The following is a 27,192-nucleotide window of genomic DNA, read 5'->3' as shown; positions in this document are numbered from 1 at the left end:
GAAAGACAGCGACAGCCACGCCTCTAGAGGATTTTATAAAAAGTACGCAGATTACGTCATTTCAAACGTAAAAGTCAGGTGGCGGTTTCGAGCAGTTCGGCGGGTCTGTTAGTTCTTCAAGATATACTTAATTTTTGAAGTACTTGTTCTATATACTAGGTAAGCAATTAGCATAATTTAGAAATCAATTTTGATAAAGAAAATAAGTTAATGTTCAATCTGCATTCATATTTAGTACTTATCCAAGTAATTACTATAGGTATACGTAAATGAACGTGACAAAAATGGAATTCTTTAATATCATGAATATATACTTGTATTAAACATAGCTAGTTTCAATAATTATTTGACCTAGAAATTAAACATTTGAATATAAATATATAAGAAAAGCTCAAACTACTTTATATAATCAAGGTTCTAAATTTGGAATATGTCCCATTTGATGATACTAAAAAAATCTTGTTGCAGTACGCGCTCTTAACTGTACTGATACATGACTCTTTGACAATACCTTCCGTGTAGTTTTCGATTGTGGCAAGCTAGTAGTAAGGACGAACGACGACACATATTTACGGGATAGAAATGACCCATGAGAGAGACGTTGACTTGATGAATAAAGGAAAAAATGAAATGAAATCTTTGAGTTTTACGTCCCACGGTTATGCCGGCTAGGCTAAAGGAGACGGTGATGATGAGGAATGAATGAAATGGTGGAATGAAGAAAGTGGGAGGAAACGGGAGAACCCCGAGAAAACCCACGCACACGGTGTTTGATGAATAAAGGATAAAAGAAAAAGTTTACAGGAAGAAGGGCTGATTACAAATATCTTGTTGCAGGAAAAGTACCTCCGTGCAGTTAGCTTCACCCAACCCCTCATGTTAAAATTAATTTCGTGTCAAGTCAATCGTTTAATAATCGTTTGACCAGTTACGATCAACAATTTCTAACATTTGATCTGTTTTACTGACAGGTATAAAGGATAGAAAAAGGCACTAGCCCCTCTACACCTCTGATTCAACAATGTATTAGGTCAATCGTTTCATCAGGTATGATAAATAATTTTCAAAGTTTGATCGGCTTTGTGAGTATAAATATGAGCTATTTTTAGTAGGGAATAACTACACGCTACTTCCTCCCTTTACGCCAGATTCTAAATTTATCTAATCAGGTCTAATGAACAATTTCCAACGTTTGATCTTCTTTACTAACAGATATATAAAGGGTAGAAAAGGGAGGGTAGTCCCCATTCACCTCTGATTAAAGAGCTCCTTCGTGGCTAAGCATTTAGCGCATACACCTTTGACGTGGGAGACCCAGGTTCCATTCCCAGCAGGAGCTTATGTGGTTCGGACTCCACGTTAATCAGTAGGTTCCCGTCTCATATAGTCTTGCTGCTGAACAGGGCGTTAAAATCAACACTATCAACTCGACTTCCGATTCAACACTTTATTATCTGTTTGATCATCGTTCAATCGGGTATGATCAGTAATTTTGGACTTTTGATCGGCTTTACTAACATAAACTACAGTATTTTCTCTCCCTTTACAGTCTCCCTTTACACCAGATTCGAAATTTTTCGATGTTAATCGTTTGATCAACAATTTCCACGTTTGATCGACTTTACTACCGAGGATATAAAGCGTAGAAAAGGGAGACTATCAATGAAACCAACCGATCAATTGCTGGAAACTGTTGACACATTTGATCAAACAAATATCAAACGATTGATATTAAGAATTGACGAATCTGGTTTAATGAGAGAGGAGAGGGGGATAGTTGACGGATAGTTAGCCCCTTTTTCTGAAGATAGCGTATATTTCTGTCTTTTGATTTGCTCAAGGTCTAAAAATCATTGATAAAATCTAAATAAACAATTAATGTTATAAATCGATAAATCGGACATGTGCCGGAGAATAGCCAGGGCCGCAGTGGCTCAGTGGTAGAGCGTTCACCTCTAGTGCATGGGGTCCCGGGTTCAAACCCTTCCCACGCCAAGCGATAAACACCGTGTTCGTGGGTTCTTCTGTTTCCTCCCACTTTCTTCCTTCCAACATTTCATTCATTTCTCATCACCGTCTCCTTAGCCGGCATAATCGTGGGACGTAAAACTCAGATTTCGTTTCATTCAGAGAATAGTCACATCGTTGGGTGCCGATCGAATGAGTCTAATAAAGACGTCGAGAAAGTTTGGATCTGGTCTAACAAGGGAACCTTCCGAAAATGATAGTTGCAGTGAAAGATGTGACTTATACCAATTGAAAGAGCTGTAACAGAGATGAGCATTCCCAAAGAATTAGCTGCCCATAGCAATTGGTTCAAGAAATATAAGGAGTGGAAGTTCGGGAAACATCGAGGTTGGACAAGGGGGAAAAGTGCAAATTCCGAAAGAAAGGGGGCACGGTAAAATACAATGCTGACAAGTGATGTATAGAAAAAGACTTGCCACAATAGGAAAAAAATGAAGGCCACAAGTGGGGTTAACAGTGTTGCCAACTGCAATGAAAAGTACATGTTTTGCAAAGAGCACTATATGAAGTGAGTGCAATATTCAGTGTCAACCTGTCATGTAGAACATAAGATATGACGTGTATAATCAGTGGGGATATAGTATACGACAGTGCCTCGTTACTTCCCGAGGACGCACGAAGTGCAATCTTTTACAGATTATTCACTGAACATCTAGGAACTTAAAAATGGGGTAAAAAAGCGAGTGTCGTTCACTTTTGTGGTGGTACGAATATAAAGAACAACGTATGTATTTCACTTTTGGGGTCGTACAACTTGTTTATTTTGATGCACGGTGAACTCTCTTCAACTGTTTGAGAGTTGTATGCAGTAGTAGCAGGTCTACCGTGATTGATTACCGGTTTTTGAAGGGTTGTTTTCAAGGGTTGTTTCGTGAAGGTTTGGGCTCATTCCGTAGAGGTTTTTGTGAGCTCGCGTTTTTTTTTTTTTTTTTTTTTTTTTACTTTCGCTTATTGGTAATTTGCATTTTCGGGATTTTCTTGCGGGCCGTATAACGTCCTGCAGTTCTAGACAGAGGTTCCGCCTACATGGGGGTGCCATTTTTTTTTTTTTTTTTTTTTGGTTCTGCCTATATTGACGGAGCTTGTGCTTTGTGTTCTGCAGGTGGCAGTACGGTAGGAAGATGAAAATGGTGATATTTGTACGTGTAAGTAAGTAAAGTGCGTGGATCGTGAAGCAAATGTGCGATCTTAATCTTTTTTTATATTTGTGCTTTAAAATCTTGTATTGCAGAAATTTCAGCACGTTGGCGGTAAGCACTTCTATGTTGCTCAGTAGGTCATTGTAGGCATTAACTTTTCCAGACCTTTATATTTCGTGATTAACAATAATATAGCCCTTGTACTTCGGGCTATATGTGCGCTTTTTCGCTTGGTACTCCCTCCCTAATTTTTATTGCATTCTTAAAATGGCCCTTGTACTTACAGATGTTCTTCTAAGAATGTGTTTTTTTATATGGTATGCGAAGAATAATAATGTGCCCTTGTACATTTTGTATGAGTATATGTGGGGCATTTGAAACACATATCGCATGTCACGTGCACGTGGATGCTTCTTACTGTTGCACTATGTATAAAAATGATTTTATTACATGTAGAAGTAGTAATAGAACACGCAAGAGACCCAGATCATGTTGTATTCACACTTCATAATTGGAGTGTGAATACAACATGATCTGGGTCTCTTGCGTGTTCTATTACCACTTCTACATGTAATAAAATCATTTTCATACGTAGTGCAACAGTAGGAAGTATGCACGTGCACTGGACATAATGAGGTCCTCTTGTATACTATTACCATCAGTGGTACAATCTAACAAAAGAAATAGAAAAAAAACAGAAGCACGAAAAATATGGAAAAGACGAAGTTGGCCATAATGCGCCATATTTGATCACGAGCTGTACATATTAGAATGAACAAAAGAAGAAAGCACTAACTATGTAGGAAACCGACGTACCTAGAGTCGAAAAGAAAAACTAGTTCCAAAGTTGGCAACACTGGTCATGAAAATCCAGTCAATTCTAATATAGTTAGGCCACTCGCTTCACAAAATGAAAATTCCGGTAACAGGCATTAGCCTTCGCATCATTTGTGCATGCTCGTCAACATTGTACGTGCAATTGTTCGATAAGACATTGGTCCAAACAGACGATACATTTGCAGTGAGCACAGCGGAATACTGCCAATCCGTCACACATGGTGCAATGTTCGCCTGTGAATGTCTCGAAACAGTACTCTAGAGGTGTCGGAATCTTTGGTGGTCTTTCTATCACATATCCACACTTGTAGAAGGCATACATAATCAAAGGCTTGAATAAACATGCCGTAAACTGGTAATGGGTTAAGGCTTGAAGTTTCAGAAAATTCTCGCGGGACCAAATGTTAAAGTGAGTATCTGATAACACAAGCTCTGTAACGTAGCCCAGAAAGTTCTTGTATGGTCTAAAAAAATAATCAAGTGGTTGTATCAGACTCGTACAACCAGGAGGGATCAGCTCAACTTTGAAATTCACTCCGGATGGTACATGTTCGTAGAGCAAGTTGGTGTCTTTGTTCGCTGATCAAGAATCAACAAGTAGCACAACATCAGTTAGGTTTCTTTCTGCCAAACTTGGCCAAAACACGTTGGCATAAAATACGCTTAAATCACTCTTCCGCATGTTTGCGGTTGTATTTGGGAAGGCCTTAATATTCGGAAGAATTGACAAAAAGTCAAAATGGCCGCCAAAAATATCTGCTCGGCGACAAGAGCAACGTGCATTTTTGGCGGCCATTTTGAAACTCGTGCTTCATATAGCAAATGTTTCTTATAGGTGGTGTTGCATCTATCAAAAGAAATATCATCCCCGTTCCTATTTGAAATGTTGCGTTTGACCCCTTGAGCCTTATGATGGGGGCCCTGGGGGACTTGCTTCTTACAACCATTTCTTGGCCCTCGACATTCCTGTGCAATTGGATTTGCAACATCTCTTTTCGCTTCGCAGCAATTTGAGATCATAATGTTTGATGCCATGTTAAGACACAACATATATTTGTGGCGGCCACTTTGAAAACCATGCTTCATATAGCAAATGTTTCCTATAGGTATTGTTGCACATTCCATTATCTATCGAAAGAGGTACCACTCGGTCCCTGTTGCCATTTGAAAGTTTGAAGTTGGCTCATGGAGCCCTATGATGGGGATCCTGTGGGCACTTGCTTCTTACAGACTTTTATCATCCCCTGACTTTGGTACATTCCTGCACAACTTGATACGTCACATTTTTGTTCGTTTCGCAAATCTTTCAGGTCACAAGGTTTGGTGGGACACCCTGTATATTCCCACATACGACCCAACCACGACATAATGTTCACTACTTCTATTACCGGTTGTTGGCTCAACCCAACCATTTCCTGTTCCACGACTTGACATTGCCTCAATCATTCCAGCATTGATGCATTCAGAGTGATGCCTGTTGCCGGAATTTTCTTTTTGTGAAGCGAGTGGCCTAACTATATTAGAATTGTCTGGATTTTCATGACCAGTGTTGCCAACTTTGGAACTAGTTTTTCTTTTCGACTCTAGATACGTCGGTTTCCAGCATAGTTAGAGCTTTCTTGGTTTCTTCATTCTAATATGTACAGCTCGTGATCAAATATGGCGCATTATGGCCAACTTCGTCTTTTCCGTATTTTTCGTACTTCTGTTTTTTCTATTTCTTTTGTTAGATTGTACCACTGATTACACACGTCATATCTTATGTTCTACATGACAGGTTGACACTGAATATTGCACTCACTTCATATAGTGCTCTTTGCAAAACATGTACTTTTCATTGCAGTTGGCAACACTGTTCACCCCACTTGTGGCCTTCATTTGTTCCCTATTGTGGCAAATCTCTTTCTATACATCATTAGTCAGCATTGTATTTTGCCGTGCCCCCTTTCTTTCGGAATTTGCACTTTTCCCCCCTTATCCAACCTTGCTGTTTCCCGAACTTCCACTCCTTATATTTCTTGAACCAATTGCTATGGGCAGCTATTTTTTTGGGAATGCTCATCTCTGTTACAGCTCTTTCAATTGGCATAGGTCACATCTTTCACTGCAACTATCATTTTCGGAAGGTTCCCTTGTAAGTCAGAGCTGCGTATATTTGTCAACAAAGTCGATCAAATGCTGGAAATCATTGAATAAGTGGGCAAACTAAGATCAAACGTTCAATGTGGAGAGGTATTGAATATAGTGTTGCACCCGAGAAGTTATTTGGGGCGGTCTGGTCTTGAAAATCTATTGTGAAAGAGCTGTCTCGTCTAGAAGAGTATATTTCTCTATCGGAAGAGCCCTGTCTCGTCCTGCATTTCAAGAGATATCTCTCCACTCGTCTGATGCAAACCAGCCATCACGCTAGCATCTCTATTTCAGTGTTGCCAACAATTTCTGAAGAAAATAGGGTAGATAACCTTCAGAAATAAGTATTTTTAGCCCCCCCCCATAAAAAATGACTAGATTTTGAACTGCTAAACTATAACTCACATTGTAGATTTTAAACTCCGTTTTCGTATGTAGAGTTATAAGTGAGTTATAGTAAAATTTGAAATCTTTAATTTTATTCGCTGAAGACTAACAAGCAACATGCATGACTTTAAACTTCAATAAAATCACTCAACAACGCATGTGATTTGTGGAAGTCAACAGCCATATTAGCAGCTGAATTGAAATAAGTTCATTGATGACGTCGCAGCTAGCCGAGGCGCTGGAACTTAATGAACCATCGTTGGATTGTAAATTGGTTGTGTTTGTGTAGACTGCACTTGTCCCAATTTTCAACAGTACTTCTTTCGGCAAGTTATTGTCTTTAAAAACAGTTCTTATTTCTCTACACCCACATGAATCATCATGATTGTATCGAGAGTTTTCAAGCTAATTAGGCATCCTATTTGTTTCCTTTAAATAAACAAAAACAATCTGTGGCTTGAAGAGCCGAACAGTTTACTAAATTTGTATTAGAAAACTTCCATTCTTGCAATGAAATGCGAAAATGAAAATAATTAAAAAGTAGCAAACGGGCCGTTACGAGAGCGAGATGAAAATTCTTTGAGTCGACAAGTATTCTTAAGTATCTGTAAATCTGTGGGTGGGGAGAGAAGAAACAACACCCTCAGTCATGAAAAATCAATTAATAGGACTATAGGTAATGACAAGATAGGCTTTTTTTTTTAAATACATTTTATTCAAAAACGTATTTTTACAATTAATTTAACGGCTAAAAAAGGCCAAAGTCGCGAAAGTGCTATATTTAAGGCTATAAGCATTTCGTAGATTTAGACACCAGCATGACTGATGCTGAACCTGCGTGTATTACAATACAATAAAACTCTATTTTGTGGCTATCACCGCATTGCATTTACGGCGCACGAAGATTTTCTGGAGTTATTTGTAGTTGATAGTGATGATAACCACTGCTTGAAAATGCCCTCGCGTTCCCACTCGTATTGTTATTTCTGAGAATGATTCAAAACTTCTGATTTGAATCATTACCCACTCTATTCTTCTAAGGAGTTTCGCATGTAAAATAGAGAAATTCTTTTCTTGAAATATTTTCTGTGACGGAACGATCCACAATTTACAGAGCAAAGTAAGATATTAAAACTGAATTCGTAGATATTAATTTCGTACTGAATTTTTGCTCTTTGAATTTTCCTGGAGAAATAGTTTAGTCGCATTCTGACACTGATTTAGGACAGGAATAATTTGAAAAGGGGTGAACTGAAGTCCAAAGAAGATGCTTGTCAGCTTGTTCACAAATGAGATTTCCCGGCTCTCCACGTGTGTATCCACATCGAATCTTTAGTCGAGGAAATCTTTGTATCATCGACACTGGCGAATTTCGTATACAGCAAGCATCCTGGATCTCGGAAGAAAAGGTTGATGTTAGTTCTTTGGATCCTGTTTCATTTGCGTCTTCCGGCAGTATTTCCTCTTGCCAATCATCGGTGATAAAAAAAAAAAAAAAAGAAAGAAAAAAAGTGCGATCTCCGTGAGAAAACAACAATAGGAATATGTAATATCGAAGAATTAAGACTGATTAATTAAACAATCATATGGGGTTAAAATATTGTTACGGTAAGGTAAACATTTTGTAATACTTTAATTTCTTGGTGAAAAATACACCACAATTCAGAATACAAGCATTTTGTAATGTTTTGCCATTAAAATTAGTTGTTATTGTAATAAACCCCAAAACAAGCAAAGTTGTGAAAAAACAAAAGTCAAAAAGCTTTACGTGACAAGGGTGGAGTTTTCGGCCTTGCGTTACAAAGTTGACAAGGGGGAGGGAAGAAGTAAAAATTGGTCCAAAATAACATTACGTAATATGTAAACGTAGGATATTTGTTTCCACTGGCGGAACATATTTGTGCACAATGTAGGAAACTAGTATTTTATGTTTACAAATGTAAAACAATTACAAGTAATATATTGGCTCAGTGGTAGAGCGTTCACCTCTGGTGCATGGGTCCTTGGTTAGATCCCACCTCGCGTCAAGTGAACTTTGTGGTGGACAAACACCATGTACGTAGGTTTTCTCGGGATTCTCCCGTTTCCTCCCACTTTCTTCATTCCACCATTTCCTTCATTTCTCATCACCGTCTCCTTTAGCCTAGCCGGCATAACTATGGAGCGTAAAAGGTAAATATTTCATTTCATAAAACATTCCGGAGATGTTAAATTGAAGATGATGTTAAATTTGATATTGCTTAAAATTATGTTCAGTATTTGATTGAAACATTTTAAAACTACATTTTATTTACTTTGCTTCTATAGCATTACAATAATACATTTCGGTAGGTATAATTACAGCAAGTTCTCGGAATTACGTAAGTTTATTCAGTGTTGCAAACTTTGCCAGTTCTTGCAACCCAGAAAGCTCCAGCTAGGACCAGGAATTCTTTCCATGATTACAAACGTTCATAAGACGGCATATAAAATATGGCATATAAACAAGCTTATCTCCGGGCCCTAGCTGGAGCTTAGGGGAGGATATAGCTCCGGGCCTCCAGGTACCTCCACTCTGAACAAAATCTCAACTAGCTATCTAAAAAGAATCATGAAGATATGTATTAGGTGAAGCCAGCAGGGACCAGATATTTTCTAGCCCCGACCTCCGGATCCAGTCCTGTATAGGGACCACTGACGTAACAACAGCGGAATCGGACACCATTTGCAGAAATATGTACTTAAACAAAAAGAAAGCCCAATGCGTCCTCTGATATCAGGATATATCACCAAAAACAGTCCAGAAACAAATCCAGACGTCATTCCATAGACAGCCACCAGATGTTGGAAGCATCAAGATGTGATCTGATGTTTAAGGAAACAGGCAGTGTCAGTGTCTACAGAACAGGCAGGCCTGGACCTAGTGCACAGCAGAGCCCTGCAAACCTTGGCCCGGCCATGCCCGGCTCGACCAAACTCGGCCCAGCCCGGTCCGAATCTCGAGCAGGGCGGAGAACGGACCGGCGTAACCGGCCTGAGAACAACCAAGTCTGAGTCAACCTTCAATACGCGATGGAAAATGAGAGTTGTCGTCATAATATTGGTGTCTTTTTGTCCTCGAAATCGTGTGAAAGGTTACCTGAGGTTTGCTTTCTACATTATATTCCTATTCTGTCTGTCTGTTATCTGTACTTGCTCTGTCCAGCCATGTATATTATACAATAATACAGCTCATGGACGTAAAAGTCTTGTACTACACTCATTAGTGCGTTACGAGTAACAGAGAAGATGTGTAAAACTGCTACACTGTATGTAATGCTAATACTACAACTACTACTGTTAATACTACTATTACGATTACGAATGCTAGTGCTAAATCCACTATTGCTGCCACTGCTTCTAATATTACTACCACCACTACTACTCATTACTATACTAATACGACAGCGAATACTATTACTCCTATTACTAGTAATACGAAAACAAAACAATGAAAATGAAATCTTCTAGTTTTACGTCCTACAGTTATGCCGGCTAGGCTAAAGGAGACGGTGATGATGAGAGATAAATGAAATGGTGAAATGAATAAAGTGGGAGGAAACGGGAGAACGCCAAGAAAATCCACACACGGTGTTTGTCCACCACAAAGTTCACTTAGCGCGAGCTGGGATCGAACCAGGGACTCCATGCACCAGAGGTGAACGCTCAACCACTGAGCTACCGTTTCAGGAACACCTAATCGACCCTGGAGCCTTTGTGATTTATTTGATTATATTTTGTTATATTGGTAGTAGGAACATGTAACACCATTTGTTATTTGCATTGCTAATTGAACATTACTACAAATTGCACTGATCTTGTGAACAGTGATCAGTTCACGGTTTCGGCCTCCGTGGTCTAATGGTAGCGTACTAGGGTGCAGCGTTTTACCACTTTTTTCTCAGAACGAAATGTAATACCTGGCAAAAGTGGCCAATCCACATGGACATTTCAGGTATAGATTTGTTTTCAAATCAGATAATATCTTCTGTGAGAACTATTGCCTCAGTTTCAAAATTTACCTGAAAATTGCAAAAAATACCAAAGTTGTTCATTAATTTCAGTTATGTTAAAGTAAACATATTTTTGGTTAAATACATGTCAGTTGCTATGAAAACTGACATTCAAGTATAAAAATACCAGTTATATGCCGTACACTTTGGGGAAATAGGGGTGCCTCCTCTGGGGCCAGAAAATGGTGCAAATTCAGTACAGTTAAGCGTTTGTACAGTTCCTCGCTCACCTGGCAATATAGCCTGGCCAAGTGACCTAGAGCCCACCATGTAGAGGTGGCTGCACCTAGTACTCCTCCGCTAGGCCTATCCAATCAACCAACCATATATAGGGCCGGATGAACTGATCCGATTAGTCACTCTCCGGAAAAATTGTTACAAATTGCGACTTTGATTGAAATTTATACGCATCTTGCCCAGAAAGTAAGGTTGATCTGATTATTCTGCCTCTAGCATCACTGGCACATACTCGGGAGGCTTCTTCAGTGACCAATTTTACTATCCGTTCTACTGCCACCGTGTGGCACGGATGGACGGTGAAGGACCATTCTGGCACAGTGTTGTCAGGAAGTGAAAGTTTGACCATGAGCTGTTTGTTTGGTTCCGTCCATAGAACTTACTGGTAGTACAGTTATTGAAAAATCACTGCTTTCCCAAACGGTCATTGCAGTGTAATCGTTTGCCTCAAAATTCAGTCTAGGAATGATGTTATATCTAATGGAGTTATGGAGATTCTCTGCTTCGTGTTCTCGAGCACTAAGAATCTTATGTAATGCATCTTGTCGGACAGCAAGTTGACCATCAGTCATCATGGCGAGAAGAAACTTTCTGGGAGTACAAAGAATGCATTCGTCTGAATGGGTGAACGGATTACATCCTGGTATTTCCTTGGTAAGTATTTAGATCTATGAATGGTCTCAAAGACGTGAGAGGACCATCAGCAATGGAAGACTATGTTCTGATACGGTATTGCATAACCACACAGACTCTTAAGTATGAATGTCGCAATTTCTATTAATTTCTTGGTAGGTTTTTTGTTGCAATATAGAATGTTAATTTTTGTTGCACTAGTCAACGAGCTAACTTTGTTTAGTTTGCCAGGGAACATAGAAACAACCTCTTCCGGGCATGCTCCGGAGTCAATGGCTTGACATATCTGGAACAAGCATCTCAGGTCTTTACTGAGTTTTCTGTGCTCTTCTAAACTATGTTGAGATAAGTCACATTTTTGGTTTGAATAGCCACACTGAAAGCTTTTCACAATTAGATAGTTTTGAAACTATGGGACCTGTATAAGAATGTAAGGGCTTGAATAAGCGCCGTGAATATGCGTGAAGAGAGCTCGGAACAGCAGTTCATTAAAATGCAAGAGACAAATAGCCCATTGCATAGGTTTTCCTGTTAGTTCCTCTAATTTTCGAAGAACAACTCCATTCCAACCAGTGTTAGTGTTTGTTCCATCACACCCAAGAACCTCAACTTTATCAAAGCCAACTCTGAGTTAGTCCATTATGTATTCGAAAATAGCTGTGGTCTCGTCATGTGCAGAGCCAGAGGATGGTGTCACGTGACCAACGTATTGAGAGTTAGGCTAGGTTCATGCGCAAGTGATAAGTGCTCTTCTCTAACGATGCCTGTGTGTATTTTAATGTCATCCCTTCGATCATCAAAGTATAGGCTTTTAATGGGATCATTTCTAGAACTTTCTTTTAAATTCCGAGCAAGTTTGTTTCGCAAGCCTTATTTTGTTCCTGTCTACAGTTAAAGCAGATGTTATGTCGCTAGATTTTTGGGAAGTTAATATTCCAGCCTTTGAAGCTGCCTGAAGCACAGTTGTTATATGTGCCGCAGCTCTCTCGCTTACATTGTATCTCTGAGCAATCATAACAGTTTCAGTCAAATCTACGAAAATCGTTCCGAAAGTAATGCATCCTCTTTTATGGAAACTAATGGAGATACATAACTAACAGACAACTAAACAGAGCAATATTTCAGCTACAGACTCATTTTTTCACATAGTTCCCACCATTTGTTATGCGCTTTTGCCAACGATGAACCAGAGCCTGCATGTCGCGCTTGTAAAAATCGGCATTCCATAGACTGTCTTTTGGATTCCGGCTCGTAGTGATAACACCACGTATCATCTCCAGTGACGATGCTATCCAAAAAATTATCACGTTCATCATCATATTGGTTCAGCAGGTCCCAAACGAAAAGGCAAGGACGAAAAAAACCGTAGAAACGAGTAATTGTACTGAATTTACCCTCTTTTCCGGCCGCAGAGAAGACACCCCTATCCCTCCCAAGCGCATATAACTGGCATTTTGAGACAGGAATGTCAGTTTTCATAGCATCTGGCATGTATAAACCCAAAAATATGTTTACTTTAACCTAACTAAAATTAATGAACAACTTTGGTATTTTTTTGCAATTTTCAGGTAAATTTTGAAACTTTGATGCAATAGTTCTCACAGAAGATATTATCTGATTTGAAAACAAATTTATACCTGAAATGTCCATGTGGATTGGCCACTTTTGCCAGGTATTACATTTCGTTCCGAAGAAAAAGTGGCAAAACGACCCACCCTAGTAGCGTACCAAATATACTTAATAGGTCAAGTACTTGACTTCATCATACGTTCTTTAGGTAAGTACGGCTCAGGTCGTATGGATGATGATGGGATGAATTGGTGGAATTAAAACAGTGGGAGGAAACGGGACCACCCCGAAAACTCCCACGCACAGAGCGTTTGTGCACCACAAAGCTCACATAGCACCAGCAGGAATTGATCCGACGACCTCTAGCACCAAATGTGAGTGCTTTTCCTACTGAGCCACCGTTGTCCCTCGTAGATCAAGCATCAATTCACATTCTACGCAGACCGGCCGTAATAACTAGCATTTCTCAGTTTTTTCTGTACTTAGAAGGTAAATTCTATACCACCAGACATTTCAACACTGACGCGAAGTCGTAGCAGTTGTAGTAGTATTAGCTGTGGTAGTAGTAGTATTACAGTACTTCGCAGTCTTGAATAAAGTCAGTTTCCCAAACACATTACGATTAACATAGGCTGACAACATTAGTTTTCGATCCGTCTTTCAGTGTGGCCGGGCCAGCCCGGCTCGGCCCGGAAATACATGTGCCCGGTTCGGTCCATTAGTGTCCAGCCCGGAATGTGCCCGGCCCGGTTAGGGCACAGTCCAGTTTGATATTACTTGAAACGGGCAGGGCCGGGCCGGGTAGTTCACCAGGCCGAACGGGCGCGCCCGGCCCGTGCAGAGCTCTGGTGCGCAGACAATTCAGGTAGCGAGACGCCTTCGTGAGAAATCCCAAGAAGTTAGACCGCAGATTCTCATGTAAGTTCCAGATTCCTAAGCCGTCATGCACTGCATCCTACATAAACATCTTTTCCGTGCGTACAAAGTCCAGATCGTACAGTGCCTACAACCATGGGCGGCGATTATGGGGGCAAGAGGGGACAGTTGCCACTTCACTTTTTTTAAGTGACGCCCGAATATATATAGTTTCATTTGGAAATGTAAACAGGGTGTCCACACAATTTGGAGGAAAAATCTCTGACTTTACCCTGACTTTCCATGACGAAAGTTCCAAGATTTCCCTGACCCCTGAATAAGTTAAAAATATAGGAAAAAGAAAGAAACCTCAGCCTCCACACTCCCCATAGTTGGCCTTCTTCTCTTCCGCTTCTGTTTTTCTTTTTTCAATTTTCTTTCCAAAGGAATGTAAATTTACAAACATGTGCGTTAGGCCGATATTGATTACACAAAAGCTACATATTACACAAAAGGTAGTTACAAACGAAAGTGTACAGTATACAGAGTACTTAAGATATGAAAAAAATTACACATTATATGTTTATACATTATAATACCAATTACACAGCATTATAATATTGCTTATAGTAATACAGTTCATACATGATTTTACTGATTATTAAAAAAAGAAACATTATGTAACATACTTTTGCTGGTGCAGTTGTTAAATGCAACCCATTTAGAAAATTTTCATCCTTTCTCGCATAGTTTTCTTCTCATTGATCTGAATATCCTTGTTATCTCCGCGGTTTAATTTTCTTCTTCCTCTAGCTCCTTTAGTTGTTGCTGAATCTTCCATTTCTCTCTCCTCTTCTCGTCTCCAGCATTTATTTCTCTTTTCTTTACCAAATGCACCTGCTATTGTCCCATTGAACTTCACACTGAATTGATCATACCTCTTGTAATTATTAGTCCTGATGATCCACCTATTCCCATCACAGAATCATATATGATCCGTTGAGCCACCAGAGATTCTTCTTGTAAGTTCTCAATAATGATAATTTTATTTATTGTGAAACCACTTTCAAAAAATGCGTTTCCGTGAAAGAAGATAACACTGTTTCATAACTGACCATAAGTCAATGAAGTTCTTCCCATTTCCTAAGACTAACTAGGAAGTAAAAAACTCAAGTCCAATACCATCTCTGTCATTGGCTATGAATTCATTCGAGTGTTCCTTAAATTTTGTATATTACTGTTTCATAGAAAAAAATGGTGCAAACTGATATTTGCTGTTGCGTGAGTATATATTGGTTTTGTCTTCCCATTGAGTTAAGAAAGCTACAGGAATTGCGTTTTAATTGCAATTCAAAGCAATTAATATTCCAATTGCGTATTTCTTTAAATGCCATAGCATATACTTGCAGTACTTACTGTATTTCATTTTCTAAGAGTAAAAACATTCATTTAATGGCATGTATGGAATTAAAAGTATAAGTTGTTCATTAATTCCCAGTTTCAATATAACTTTTGCAAAACAAGCGTCATTATTCATTACTATAATTAATATTATCCCTTCTATTTATTTGTTTTGCAAATTTATTAAATAATCTGATCACACAATTTTTCAGACAGAATATTAAGATGTTCATGAGCAAGAACTCAAATCTTTTCTTACACTTTCGTTGTTTAAGAGTATAAAGGGCTAGTACCTACCTGTATTGCTCTTATGAATTTACTTAATAAAATAGAAATACGATATATGGTATTTTCAGTGAAGAAATATAGTATCCTATTAGTTGCACAACCTTTCATCAAACAATGTTAGAAACAACCAGAAAATCTAACATTGATATACAATTGTTCAGATCATGTCTTGCCCCTCCCCCCTCTTCCAACTTTCAACATCAAACTGCCGCCACTGCTTACAACCAAAGGGATTTACAGTACTCGTTATGACTTTGCTGTTACCATGCTGAGATTGAGGATTATGTTGACTATTTGAAACTTGTACTTTTCTTAAATGAGGCCACATTTCATTTGAACAGTGTTGTCAACCGACGCAATGCTAGGATTTAGGAGTCCTAGAATCCCCCCGCTGTGTTTGAGACCGTTCGAGACAGCCCGAAGCTGAATGTGGTGCGGTCTTATGCCCAATAAAATTAGAGGCCCTTTTTCTCCAGTGAAAAGACGATCACAGCCAATACCCATCTTGATATGTTGCATTTATTTTTTTATGCCCAGATTCAGGATATTCCGCACTTAATTTTCCAACAAGATGGTGCGCCACCTCACTGGGGATTAGATGTCCGTGCCTATTTGGATACAACATTTTCGAGATGATGGATCGGGGAGATGGTCCCATAAACTGGCCTTCGCGATCACCAGACATAACCCCACTGGGTTTCTTCCTTTGGGACTATGCAGTGATGCTATTCTAATTTTTTAACAACCGGTTCTCTCTCACACACACTATATATATATATATATATATATATATATATATATATATATATATATATATATATATATATATATATATATATATATAATCTGAGAGATATAGTAAACGGATAGGTAGATAGAAGTAGATAGAAGGTAGGTAGATAATTCTCTTGTGACATGTAGCGACCTACACAGCATACAAATGGTGTGACGAAATTATGTTGCACTTCGAATATCTTGGAAACGAATTATCCAAGATGGTTGTCAGAAAGTATTTTAAAGACGTTCGTCCAGCAATGGATCGATAATTGTTAATAATGATATGTATGAGTTTCAAATATAAATAATCCTCACTGCTTCACTCATATGATCTCAGTTCTCATTTTAGATATCTGAGCATTTGATATAAGGAACAAACGTCTACACCTTCTGAGAGATTGTACCTTTAACCCTGTAAGAATTTCTAAGAAAAAAGAAACTTAAAATAAAATTTACCGTCCCCCCGCCGTCCATTAATATTCTCGTATGCACAGAGCAAAGCAATGTTCTTCAAACAGATGAATTGTTTATGGCTGTGAAAAATTTTGTAATACAAGCTCTCTTCCAGGTTTCAGCTGAAATTTGCAGTGCACACACACATGCTATGCTAATAGAAATACAAAAGATATAGAAATCTTAACTGCATGGTTTTATTTTCGATTGCCGAAAATTGGTTCTGCTACGTGAAGTTGCCACCGCCCATTTTGTTTTTGATGTAAATTGTTTATAAATCCTGATCAAACGAAAATTTTGAGAACAATCGTGAACAAACGATCTGCATGGTTTAATTTTCAAATTCTAAAAATAGTTTCTGCCAGGTTTAAACACATACTTTGTTTGGCTTTTTTCTTTCACGCTTGGCTTGGTGATGTGTGTGTATGTAGGTTTATCTCTGTATAACAAACAGTTCTGCGAACTCGAAATATTTTAACAACCGGTTCGCCCGAGCCGCTGCGAACCGGTTGAATAGCACCACTGGAGTTATGTCAAGGACCAGGTTTACCAAACACCAGTGAACGACATTGCAGCATTACAGCGCAGAATTACTGAAATCGTACCATCTATCCCTCACGTAATGTTGACCAACACATTGGTGAAATTGGAATATCGCTTGGATATTCTTCGGGCAACGAAAGGATCACACGTGGAAATTTATTAATTGTATACACACAAACTTGTTCGTTTTTTTTTTTTTTTTTTAAATAAAGTATTTGTATGTCATATTTTATACCTTATGAATCTGGGGGAAAAATTCTGGAACACCCAATTTAGTATTGAAGTAAGCTCCTTTTACAAGAAAACACCATAATATAGTTTTTCCCGACGTTTTCCTTTAGGCATCTCTTTGGTTTTCTCAACTACTATGGACTAGACACCATATTACTGGAGACTAACCGTAGATTTGGCGATAAAGAGATCATGTGCAGTTCGCCATTCATAGCATATGAAAATAAAACGCCTCAATTGACTTTTGAAATGCAAGATCTCAGTCTACTTTTCGGAGATAAGTACTGGTAACTACAGAAAACACAGCTTTGACAATACTCCCTTTTTGATCTTGTTTCAAGCTCAATAAGGAGTTCATAAATGACATATCTGCATACTTATTTCGTAGAAACAATGTCAGAAACATTCCTTTGCTACGTTTTTTTTCTGAAATGGCAAAGAGATTTGTTTTACAACGTTTAAAAAAATGGAAAAGCAAACTTGATCTTGGAATGATTTGACTACAATATGAGTTAGAAAATGAGCACTTGTGAAATTAGAGTGCTGTCAGAGAGTGCAAAACCTATGCATTTTGTTGTAGACAATCTAGGTTTACTTTATGAGCTGCATAATGCCAATTTCCACTTGACGGTATTATGGGTTCAGCACTTAATAACAAGCTCCATGTAGAAACATTCGAAACCAGATACCATCTTGGGCAATACAGTAGACCAGTGGTTCTCAACCTAATTTATATCACGACCCGCATTTTATCACATCCTCTTACCAGCGACTCCCTTATCTCTGGTTTGTAATAAGCTTGTATGGGATTTTTAATATACCTGTTGCAGAAATCACGATATTTTTCAATTTCTATAATAGTTGAATCCATTTCTTGCATATAGTGGATACACTAACTTACCTAAAAGCAAATGGATTAAACCCAAATTTGGTCAGTTCATTCATATTACAAATACCGAATCCGATCCCTCATATCGTTTCAAAATGGAGATCGTTTGAAAATTTTAAAAATTCATAACTCTCTTCATTTTGGGTCATAGGATAAAAAAATAGTGATTTCAAATTTTGGTTAAAAAACTTAGTTGTATTTTTCTGGTATTTCAATATGCTATTTTCATTGTTTCTTATGGTACCTCTTTCATTTAAATTGATATTTTAACAACTCTGTACCTGCTGAAAATGTTTTGTAGACTTTTCTTCGCGAACCTTCTAGGAGTCCCCACCCCATTTTGAGAAACCCTGCTGTAGGCAATGTACAGCATTAAGTTTAACTAAATCTTCATGCTACACTAATAATTTTTCTGCTAAACAAGTATAGTTTTGTTAAGGAAATTTACAAATGTATGTCAAGTTACGATGTTTTTGGAAGGGGGTTTCTGACGTCATAGCCCTGCACGTGGGCGCGCCCCAGCTGCTTGGAGCTACGCATGAGCATGGTTAATATAAATTGGACGTCTCCTATCTGTAACGAACATTAAATAATTTACGGACAAATAATCATGTCTTATCTGTACCCGTTATTCATAAGCTTCATTATATATACACTGAAGAGCTATATAAAATAATGTATTTTCTTCTTTCAGCATCAATGTCAGATACCGCCCACGAAGATGAACCTCAAGCAGCGGCAGTGGCTGAACAACCTAAGCTCGGCAAACCCAAGAAACCGATGGCTTCTGAAGCCAAAAAGGTTGAGCTTCCTATCAGCAGTCAGACAGCAAAAAAGCCTCCTTACGTAAAAATGGTGGAGACTGCAATACAACAATTAGAAGATAAGAAAGGTTGCTCGCTGATGCAAATCCAGAAATGGGTCATAGGTAAGAAATATCTTCTATCAGGTACAGTAAATATTTATTTCTAGTTTAATTTTGGCTGCAAATCATTTACTAGCAAATGCTCTCACGTGATACTAAGGGCAAAATTTTTGCGTTCGTCTGCACCTTTCGAGTTCATCTGGACTCGAAGTATAGCACCAAATTCGAATTCCTCGTGTGGGGATGTTAATGATTCCCCCTTTTTTTTCTTCCATTCTAGATCAACATCCAAAAGCACTTTGATCCTTGTTTGTTTCAAATGAAATGTCTACATACAAAAATTTCATGTCTCTCTCAAGAGATTCCAAGATAGACATCTTATTCTTACAATTGCAATTCCAGTTTCTCTCCTTTCACGTCGAATTTTCTAAAAAATCTTCCTTACTAGTACCTTACGAAACGAACCCATTCTCCTGTGCAAATTTTAAGTTTCTAGCTTAAGGATTTTGTCCTAAGCGTTGGTCAATAATGATTTCTTCATTCATGTACAGAATATTTTATCTCAAGAACTAGAGAATTCTAATATTTCAGAAATGCAGGTTGATATACACAAAATGGGTCCTAAATTATGTTACCTAATAGCGTGCTGGTTCTCTTTTCGTCTTCTGTACAGCACTGATCCAACACAGTAGGAATAGAATGAGATATCGATCTTTTCTATCGGTAGTTCTTTGCTGCCATGGCCAAACTAAGCTGTATGTAAGCGGCCTTCAATGTTGAGATGGAGGTCGGTGTTGTTTCGAGAGACAATATTCCGTTGATATCCTCGAGGGCATCAGAGGTACTGGAAGTTCGTATTGTATCCCATGAACCATTTTTCTTGGAAGATATCACTATTGGGGAAAAGTGCAACATGGGGAAGGTGTATGCTAGCAGATTGCCATAACAAATAAGGGTAATAAGTTTGTTTACAATCACAGACCTAGTCCTTGTCATGTACTAGTAAAATGCTTCTCACCATACTCCCAAATCTATCGCCCAGCACTGTTGAGATTACGCATAAGAACTCCTAGAGTTTTCATAGTGGAATAAAAATAGTTTCTATCGAACGTTAATCGCATCAGAAGAATGAGGAGTGGTTATATCGAGAGAGATTACTAAAATACCTCATATGAGATGTATACAACACATTGTCATACTGGGTATGTTTCCGATTTAATAACAGTTGTTGGTAGTTAGTGCTCCACCATTCTGCTCTTTGATCTCGTAACAGTCACTGAATGTAACGTGTAGACTGAAAATCAACCTTTAGATCCTCTTTCCAGCTTTTCAGACCAGTCATCACTTGTTCCTGTTGACACGTCTTGATGCATTTTAACTACGATTGCTCTCAAATAAAAATGCTAATGCTAGTGCAACAGTTCGCGCAATTGATGAGGACCTTTTGGAATTCTTCGGGAAGAGTCAATTCTTAAGGCCATTTTCGATCTCAAGAATTGACCTTTGTCAAACTCTGATAATCTTAACTCTTACGCAATACTTGCGAAAAAATCGAACCTCAGCTCGCGCCAAGTGGCTTTGTGGTGGACAAACACCGTTGCGTAAGTTTTCTCGGAGTTTTTAGTTTTCTCTTACTTTCTTCATTCCGCCATTTTCATGATCAGTCTCCTTTAGCTTACACAACTGAGAGACGTAAAACTGACAAATATAATTTGTTTTCTCTTTATTTTAATCTAGCTTGGATTCCATACATCATGTGATATTTTCTATGTGAACAACTATCCTGCCCATTTTAGATGTTTTTATTTTTATTTGTATAATATTATCAGAAGTGTCTGTTTTTCGCACGCGAAAAGTAAGATTTAATAAATATAATACCGGAAATGTTGAATATTGTAGAAATTTACTCCCATTTCTCCTTTTTAGAAACTGAATTTTTTTCGAATCTGAAATACGGATTTCATGATATTTAATTGAAAATTTATATGCCAACTTTTACCCTTTCAACTTAAGCAATCCTTGCATTGCGCTTTCCTGAAAAAAGGCTTGGAAATTTGTAATCTTCCTCTTTCCTACTTTAGGAACAGTATTTTCGAAATCATTTAAAACCATCATTTTTAATTAAGAGTTTAAATACTGAACGTCATACTTGCAGTTTAATCGAAGAATAGAGTATTAGAATATATAAATTGTCCCGTTTAAAAGCGGAATTTTCGAAAACTCCGAAACACGTGTTCAGTTGTTTTTAATGAGAGTTATGAGAGTTTATTTACTGAGTTTCATCTCCCTATATCGAGGATTCGAGAGATACTGTATTCTTTCGCAAAATAAAATTGATCTCCCCCTCCCCTCTACAGGGAAGTATGGTATTTAAAAACAACTTTATTCCTTGCTTCCATGACCAGTTTCCATTCAAATTTCACATTTCTAGCTATATTAGTATAGCCTGAGCATTGATAAATGGAACACTTTTTTTTATACAAAGTGATCAAAAGAGATGACCCATTGAAGTATTACAAAAGATGTTGAAAATGACCAGTATTTATCACTACAAAAGTCTGCACCTTTGATTCTGTTCTTGAACAAAGCATGGAGCATTCTACGTGAAATGTGCACAATTTTTTGAATGTTGGTCTGCATTTCGTCCAAGATATGCGGATAGGTTATGTAAGATGTTCATTTTACATTTCCCCATAAGAAGAGTGAGGTAGGGCACCTGGTGGTCACAGTGGCTTTGTTAATGGAGCCCTGATAACACCAATTTCAAATACTCTATGGTCACATAAGCGGAATGGGAGGTTGTACTATCTTGCTGAACCATATCCTTTGTTTCCTCATCAATCAGAATAGCAAAAAAATTGCCTGGTCAGTTGGAGATAACATTTACTGTTGATCGTTGTGTGTGAGAAGGGAATGAAAGTTCTTTCGAGACATAGCACACCATACGCCAGTCTTTTGGGCGTGAAAGGGAGACTCATACAGTGCATGCGAATTGTCAGTCGATCACAAACACGAATTTCGTGAATTCATATACCCACCTAGGTGAGACCAACCTTTATCTTACCAATACAAATCGTCCAACTTCTAGGGATGTACCGATACCACTTTTTCATCGATACGCGATACCAATACTGAAGAGGCCAATACTACCGATACCGATTAGGAATGCGCACGAGATAAGATTTGTGGATGTCTCGTCTCGAAAATGTGCTGTAAAAGTAGTCTCGACTCGAAAAATGTGTATTTTTCTATTGGAAGACCCGTGTCTCGACTCGAATTTTGTCAGGAAAATCCTGTCTCGACTCGTCTCGTGCGCATCCCTAATACCGATACTTTTGGACACATTCCTTATATATATTATCAGGAATTTTCAGAATAATGAAATTATCAACATTATACATAATAGGGTATGTTAGATATAAGGCCAAAATTTAACATACAAATACAAAAAGCAGAATTTCATATTAGGTTACACACACACACACACACACACACACACACACACACACGCACACACACACACACACACACACACACACACACAAAATAATTTCATCTAAATTTAATCCAGCTCATATAAAATGAACTAAAAACAGCAAATACTTATACCTAGTTATAGCCTGGAACCTAATATGAAACTCTGCTTTTTGTAAATATTTATATAGTATAAACTTAATTGTAAGAGTCACAATGTACTTTTGATAGTTACATTGTATCTATTACATAGGTCTACATATAATGCAAACGGATACTATCGTTACAAATTTGTATTGTTTACGAACTTATGCATGCTGAGCCAGGTGGTGTTGTGTATATCATAAAAAATAAGAGGGTTATTTAAGCGAAGTCGAAAACGATAAGACTATTAAGTTTAGAACTAATTGTTTTTAACCAGTAAGTAGGAGAAAATAATGACAAAGTAAGTTTCTTGTGGGTTTCTTACATAACATTTTCTTCTGAATCGAAACACCTCTCTTTTGGGATTCAAATTACGGGTCTGCTATCCTGACCATGGGCGTCCGAATGGGGAGGGCATGGTGGGACAACCCCTGGCTCACGAAAATGTATGCGTAATATGCACTGGCGTAAATCCCGGGGGATGAGGGGGACATGCCCCCTCCAATCTTGGAACTGGAGGGACTGTTCCCCCCAATAATCCGATTTGAAATGTGTTTTTTGGGAAAAAATTTGATTTGTATCCAATTGCCACAAAGTAAAGTGAAACGAGATTGATGTCCCTCCAGAATAAGCCTCAAGTCGGGCTGCCACCCAATGTTGAAGACAACTCTGATCCCTGATCCTCCACAGGTTTGTTCTTCAACTTCACAATTATTTTGAGCATAGCTTAACAAAAAAAAAAAAAAAAAACTGTCTTACTTGTCCCCCCAATGTTGAAGACAGATTTGTGCCACTAGTAATATGGCAAACCACCTGTATTAAATACCAGACGTAATATGGCAACCATGGAATACCCTCCCCCCTCTAGAAAATTTTCTTCGGGCACCCATAACCCTGACTAAAAACCTTTGGATTTTCTTCACCGCTATTTTGCAATCGAGGGACTAAAAATCAGTTGAGTACAGGTAGTGCAAATCAAAGGCGTACATGCATAAAGAAATCGATTGTACAATTGATGATAATTTAGATCAACTTTGTCTAAAAGAAACCGATGAAATATAAGTGTCACTGTTAATATTAAACAAACTGAAAATAATTCGGAAAATTTATCGGTAAATATCGGTGTCAATTTGCCGATACCGATACTCTCAAAAGTGGCCACTATCATTAATACCGATATATCGGTACATCCCTACCAACTCCTCCCTATTAGGCGTTACATGAACCATTGAAAATACTTAACAGTGTTGAGGGAATCACTAGCACTACTTCTCCATAACTTTAATTCTGTGTGGAATTGTTTATATAAATTTCCTTACAATGGTACCTGTTGAGTAATACAACAACCAGCACAAGTACTTCCACGGACTATTCTTCAATGCTTCACTGGTATCCGCCAATTTGTCCGATGTGAGAGCAGTCTGTCACTTCGGAGACATCTGACGTGCTCCCAGTTTTCGTGAATTTATCGTAAAGACGTGTAACGAATGATTTATTTGAAGATACCTTCCCGAGTGCATGCCGTTGTGGTTTCGAAACTCACTCGTTATGATATACTCTGCCAAAATTATTTTCTTCAATGTATATGGCATGCTGCTATGGCACTGTAATATAAGTTCCTTGCTTTAGTAATCAGCACATGCCACTTCCAACAAAAGAAAAAGGTATATTTGCGCCGTGGGTTGCATGATCACTCTGTATAATTGTGTAGATTATAAGTGGCCTTATAGTTATTGTAACATTCACATTGTGTAAGATTCTCCAATCACCTGTTTCTTAGTCTTGCTCCGTAACCTTATCAAAAATGGCAGTGTACATTTTCCAATAGTAGTTAAGTGATCTGTTTTCGTGTATATACAATACAACAGGCAGAATAGTGCTATTATAGATTTTAATTTCTTCGATATTAGTCATGGAATATTTTTTTCAGCACATAATACCTACTTATAAGTATTTCCTGCCTATACGTTCACTTTGTTCTTATTTGTAACCACAGTTATTATTTTAATATTGTGCACATCTTCGATATTACTATAATAATAATAATAATAATAATAATAATAATAATAAAATATATCCTGTTGTAGTAACACTTTATGGGCCATTTTTAGGGATGCGCACGAGTCGAGTCGAGACAGGATTTTCCTGAGAATATTCGAGTCGAGACACGGCTCTTTCAATAGAGAAATGTCCATTTTTCGAGTCGACATCACTTCTACAGCACATTTTCGAGACGAGACAGCCATAAATCTTGTCTCGTGCGCATCCCTAGCCACTTTTAGTACTTGGTATGCTTTGGAATCTATTGAAAATGGATCATTTGCTTACGTGAAATTATTCATGTACCATTTAACAAACCTATTAAAGTAATCTGCAAATTAACACCATAACCAAAAATCTTTGCTATAAGTGAATTGAGTTTTCTTTTTATTTTGATTTACAGCTCAGTATCCTGAAAGTAAGAAAGAACTCGTGAAACATTACGTAAAGTCAGCTGTTTTTAAACTGTTAGAGAAGGAGATAATATTGAAAACTCAGCTAAGTGAGGGCAGTCAACCAAAATATAAAATCAACAAAGCTAAAAAATCGACCGAAAAGAAGACTGCTGGTAGAAGTACAAACAAAGATGGTGCAAGTGCTCGTGCTGTTTTAAAATCGAAACAAGAAAATGTTAAAGCACAGAACAAAGACAAGAAAACTGTGCCAACTGACAAGACTACAAAAAGTAAAGCTGTAGCCACTGGTAAGAAGACCGAAAAAGAAAAATCCACCGTTAAGAAAACAACTACTACTAAAACTGCTAAGCCTCCAGGAAAAGCAAAAGAATCAAAGACAAAGGAGACAGTGGAAGGAAAATCAACTGTTAAAGGTAAGGAAAACAAAGAACCGAAAGCAAAGAAAACAAAGCCGGAACAAATCACCGGAAAAGCAACTAAAAGCAAACCGAAACCGGAAACTTCGAAAAGTAAAGGAACAGATAAAGGATCTCAGCTTAAACCAGGCCCGAGTACTAGTAACAAGAACAATAACAAAGGAAAGAAAGAAAAACCAGTAAGCCCAGCTTCAAAAGTAAAACAGGAACCCCAGTTAGATGATGATGATCCGGAGTTAGGTGAAGAAGAGGAAGATGATGATTATGGTTCTCCTAATGAAGAAGCAGGTGAGGAAGAGGAAGAACAAGAAGAACCTTATACTGATGATGAAGAATACTATGAATTGGAAAACAAGAAGAAAAAGTAGTAACAGTTACATTGTTTGATTTCAGGTATTTAAAAAAAATCCAATCAATAATTTTAATTCTTAATACCAATTAAAAGTTGCACGTTTCTTTTACTTAAAGCTCTAAAAGAAAAAAAAGACAAAAAATTGAACAATATACTTTCTTAAAATGTAGAACTCTACAGTGGTACTATTTCCTTAGGTTTACACTTGAGATACAGCTTTTAAGATCTATATGAATTCATAATTTCTCAGCTGTATAGCTGTTTCCTCAATTCAAACTTTGTACAACTAAAGATCATAATATTTTGCATTATGAAAAGCAATGGTACAACTTTTGAACACTCTTCTTTGTAGCTGAAAAATATATTCTTGTCACAAGCAATGCAGATACGCAATGACTATTTGCAATTTTCGAGTAGTTCATAGAATTGTTGTACCTAATTCTCAAACATTATTCCAAAAATAGATATAATTACTTTCAAAAACTGAATCTATTATGCTGGCGAAGATGAAATAAAATTTTCATTTCATAATCTCAATATTATTGTTTCCGTACTCATGCGACCTATACGATAATTCTATAAAAATATTTGAACCCTGTTCATCACATGTTCAAACAGAAGTTGTTAATCTGAGGTGTCTGTACTATTATCTATTTTTCAGCTCTAGAAAGTATAAGAAAAAGTAATTATTCTAGTTTGTATTTCTTACCAATTTGTATTATACAATTTTTAATACCACCTCATAAATTTGGGTAAAATATGTACATGTGTAGATCTAATACATTCCATGCTTAACAACTTAAAATGTCATTTACCAGCACAGGGTAGGTATAAAAATACGAACATCACAAGGTAAATGTAGGTAATGATTATAATCATCTTAGAACACTACAGTTTTATTTTTTGTACAACTAACTTCCTATCCAATACATTAAAAAAATTAGATATTATTTTACAGAATAAAAAACAAGGTAGAAATTGTTCAGTTAATTCCTAAAATTTGATACTTTTTTATTATGTATTTTTTTTAAAATTAGTTGTACAGCCTAATCTACAA

General features: G+C 37.6%; 1 protein-coding gene across 1 annotated transcript; it reads left to right on the top strand.

The window, feature by feature from the left end:
- LOC145694618 (uncharacterized) lies at positions 1-27,192 on the top strand. The gene is made up of 3 exons (XM_081771017.1): positions 1-159; positions 19,123-19,356; positions 25,355-27,192. The coding sequence occupies exons 2-3, from the start codon at positions 19,128-19,130 to the stop codon at positions 26,149-26,151; spliced, it is 1,026 nt and encodes a 341-aa protein (XP_081627143.1). The 5' UTR covers positions 1-159; positions 19,123-19,127; the 3' UTR covers positions 26,152-27,192.

The sequence above is a fragment of the Thermobia domestica genome, chromosome 9 (genome assembly GCF_964235325.1).
Source record: "Thermobia domestica chromosome 9, izTheDome1.hap1.1, whole genome shotgun sequence".
In the NCBI taxonomy this organism is placed as follows: domain Eukaryota; kingdom Metazoa; phylum Arthropoda; class Insecta; order Zygentoma; family Lepismatidae; genus Thermobia; species Thermobia domestica.
This window is presented reverse-complemented; position numbering and strand designations above follow the sequence as displayed.

Bases quoted from the DNA above. Each gene is read 5' to 3' on its own strand.
- LOC145694618 (XM_081771017.1), top strand. From the start codon at position 19,128: ATGTCAGATACCGCCCACGAAGATGAACCTCAAGCAGCGGCAGTGGCT. The intron at 19,357-25,354 runs GTAAGAAATATC...TTTGATTTACAG, and splicing joins AATCCAGAAATGGGTCATAG to CTCAGTATCCTGAAAGTAAG.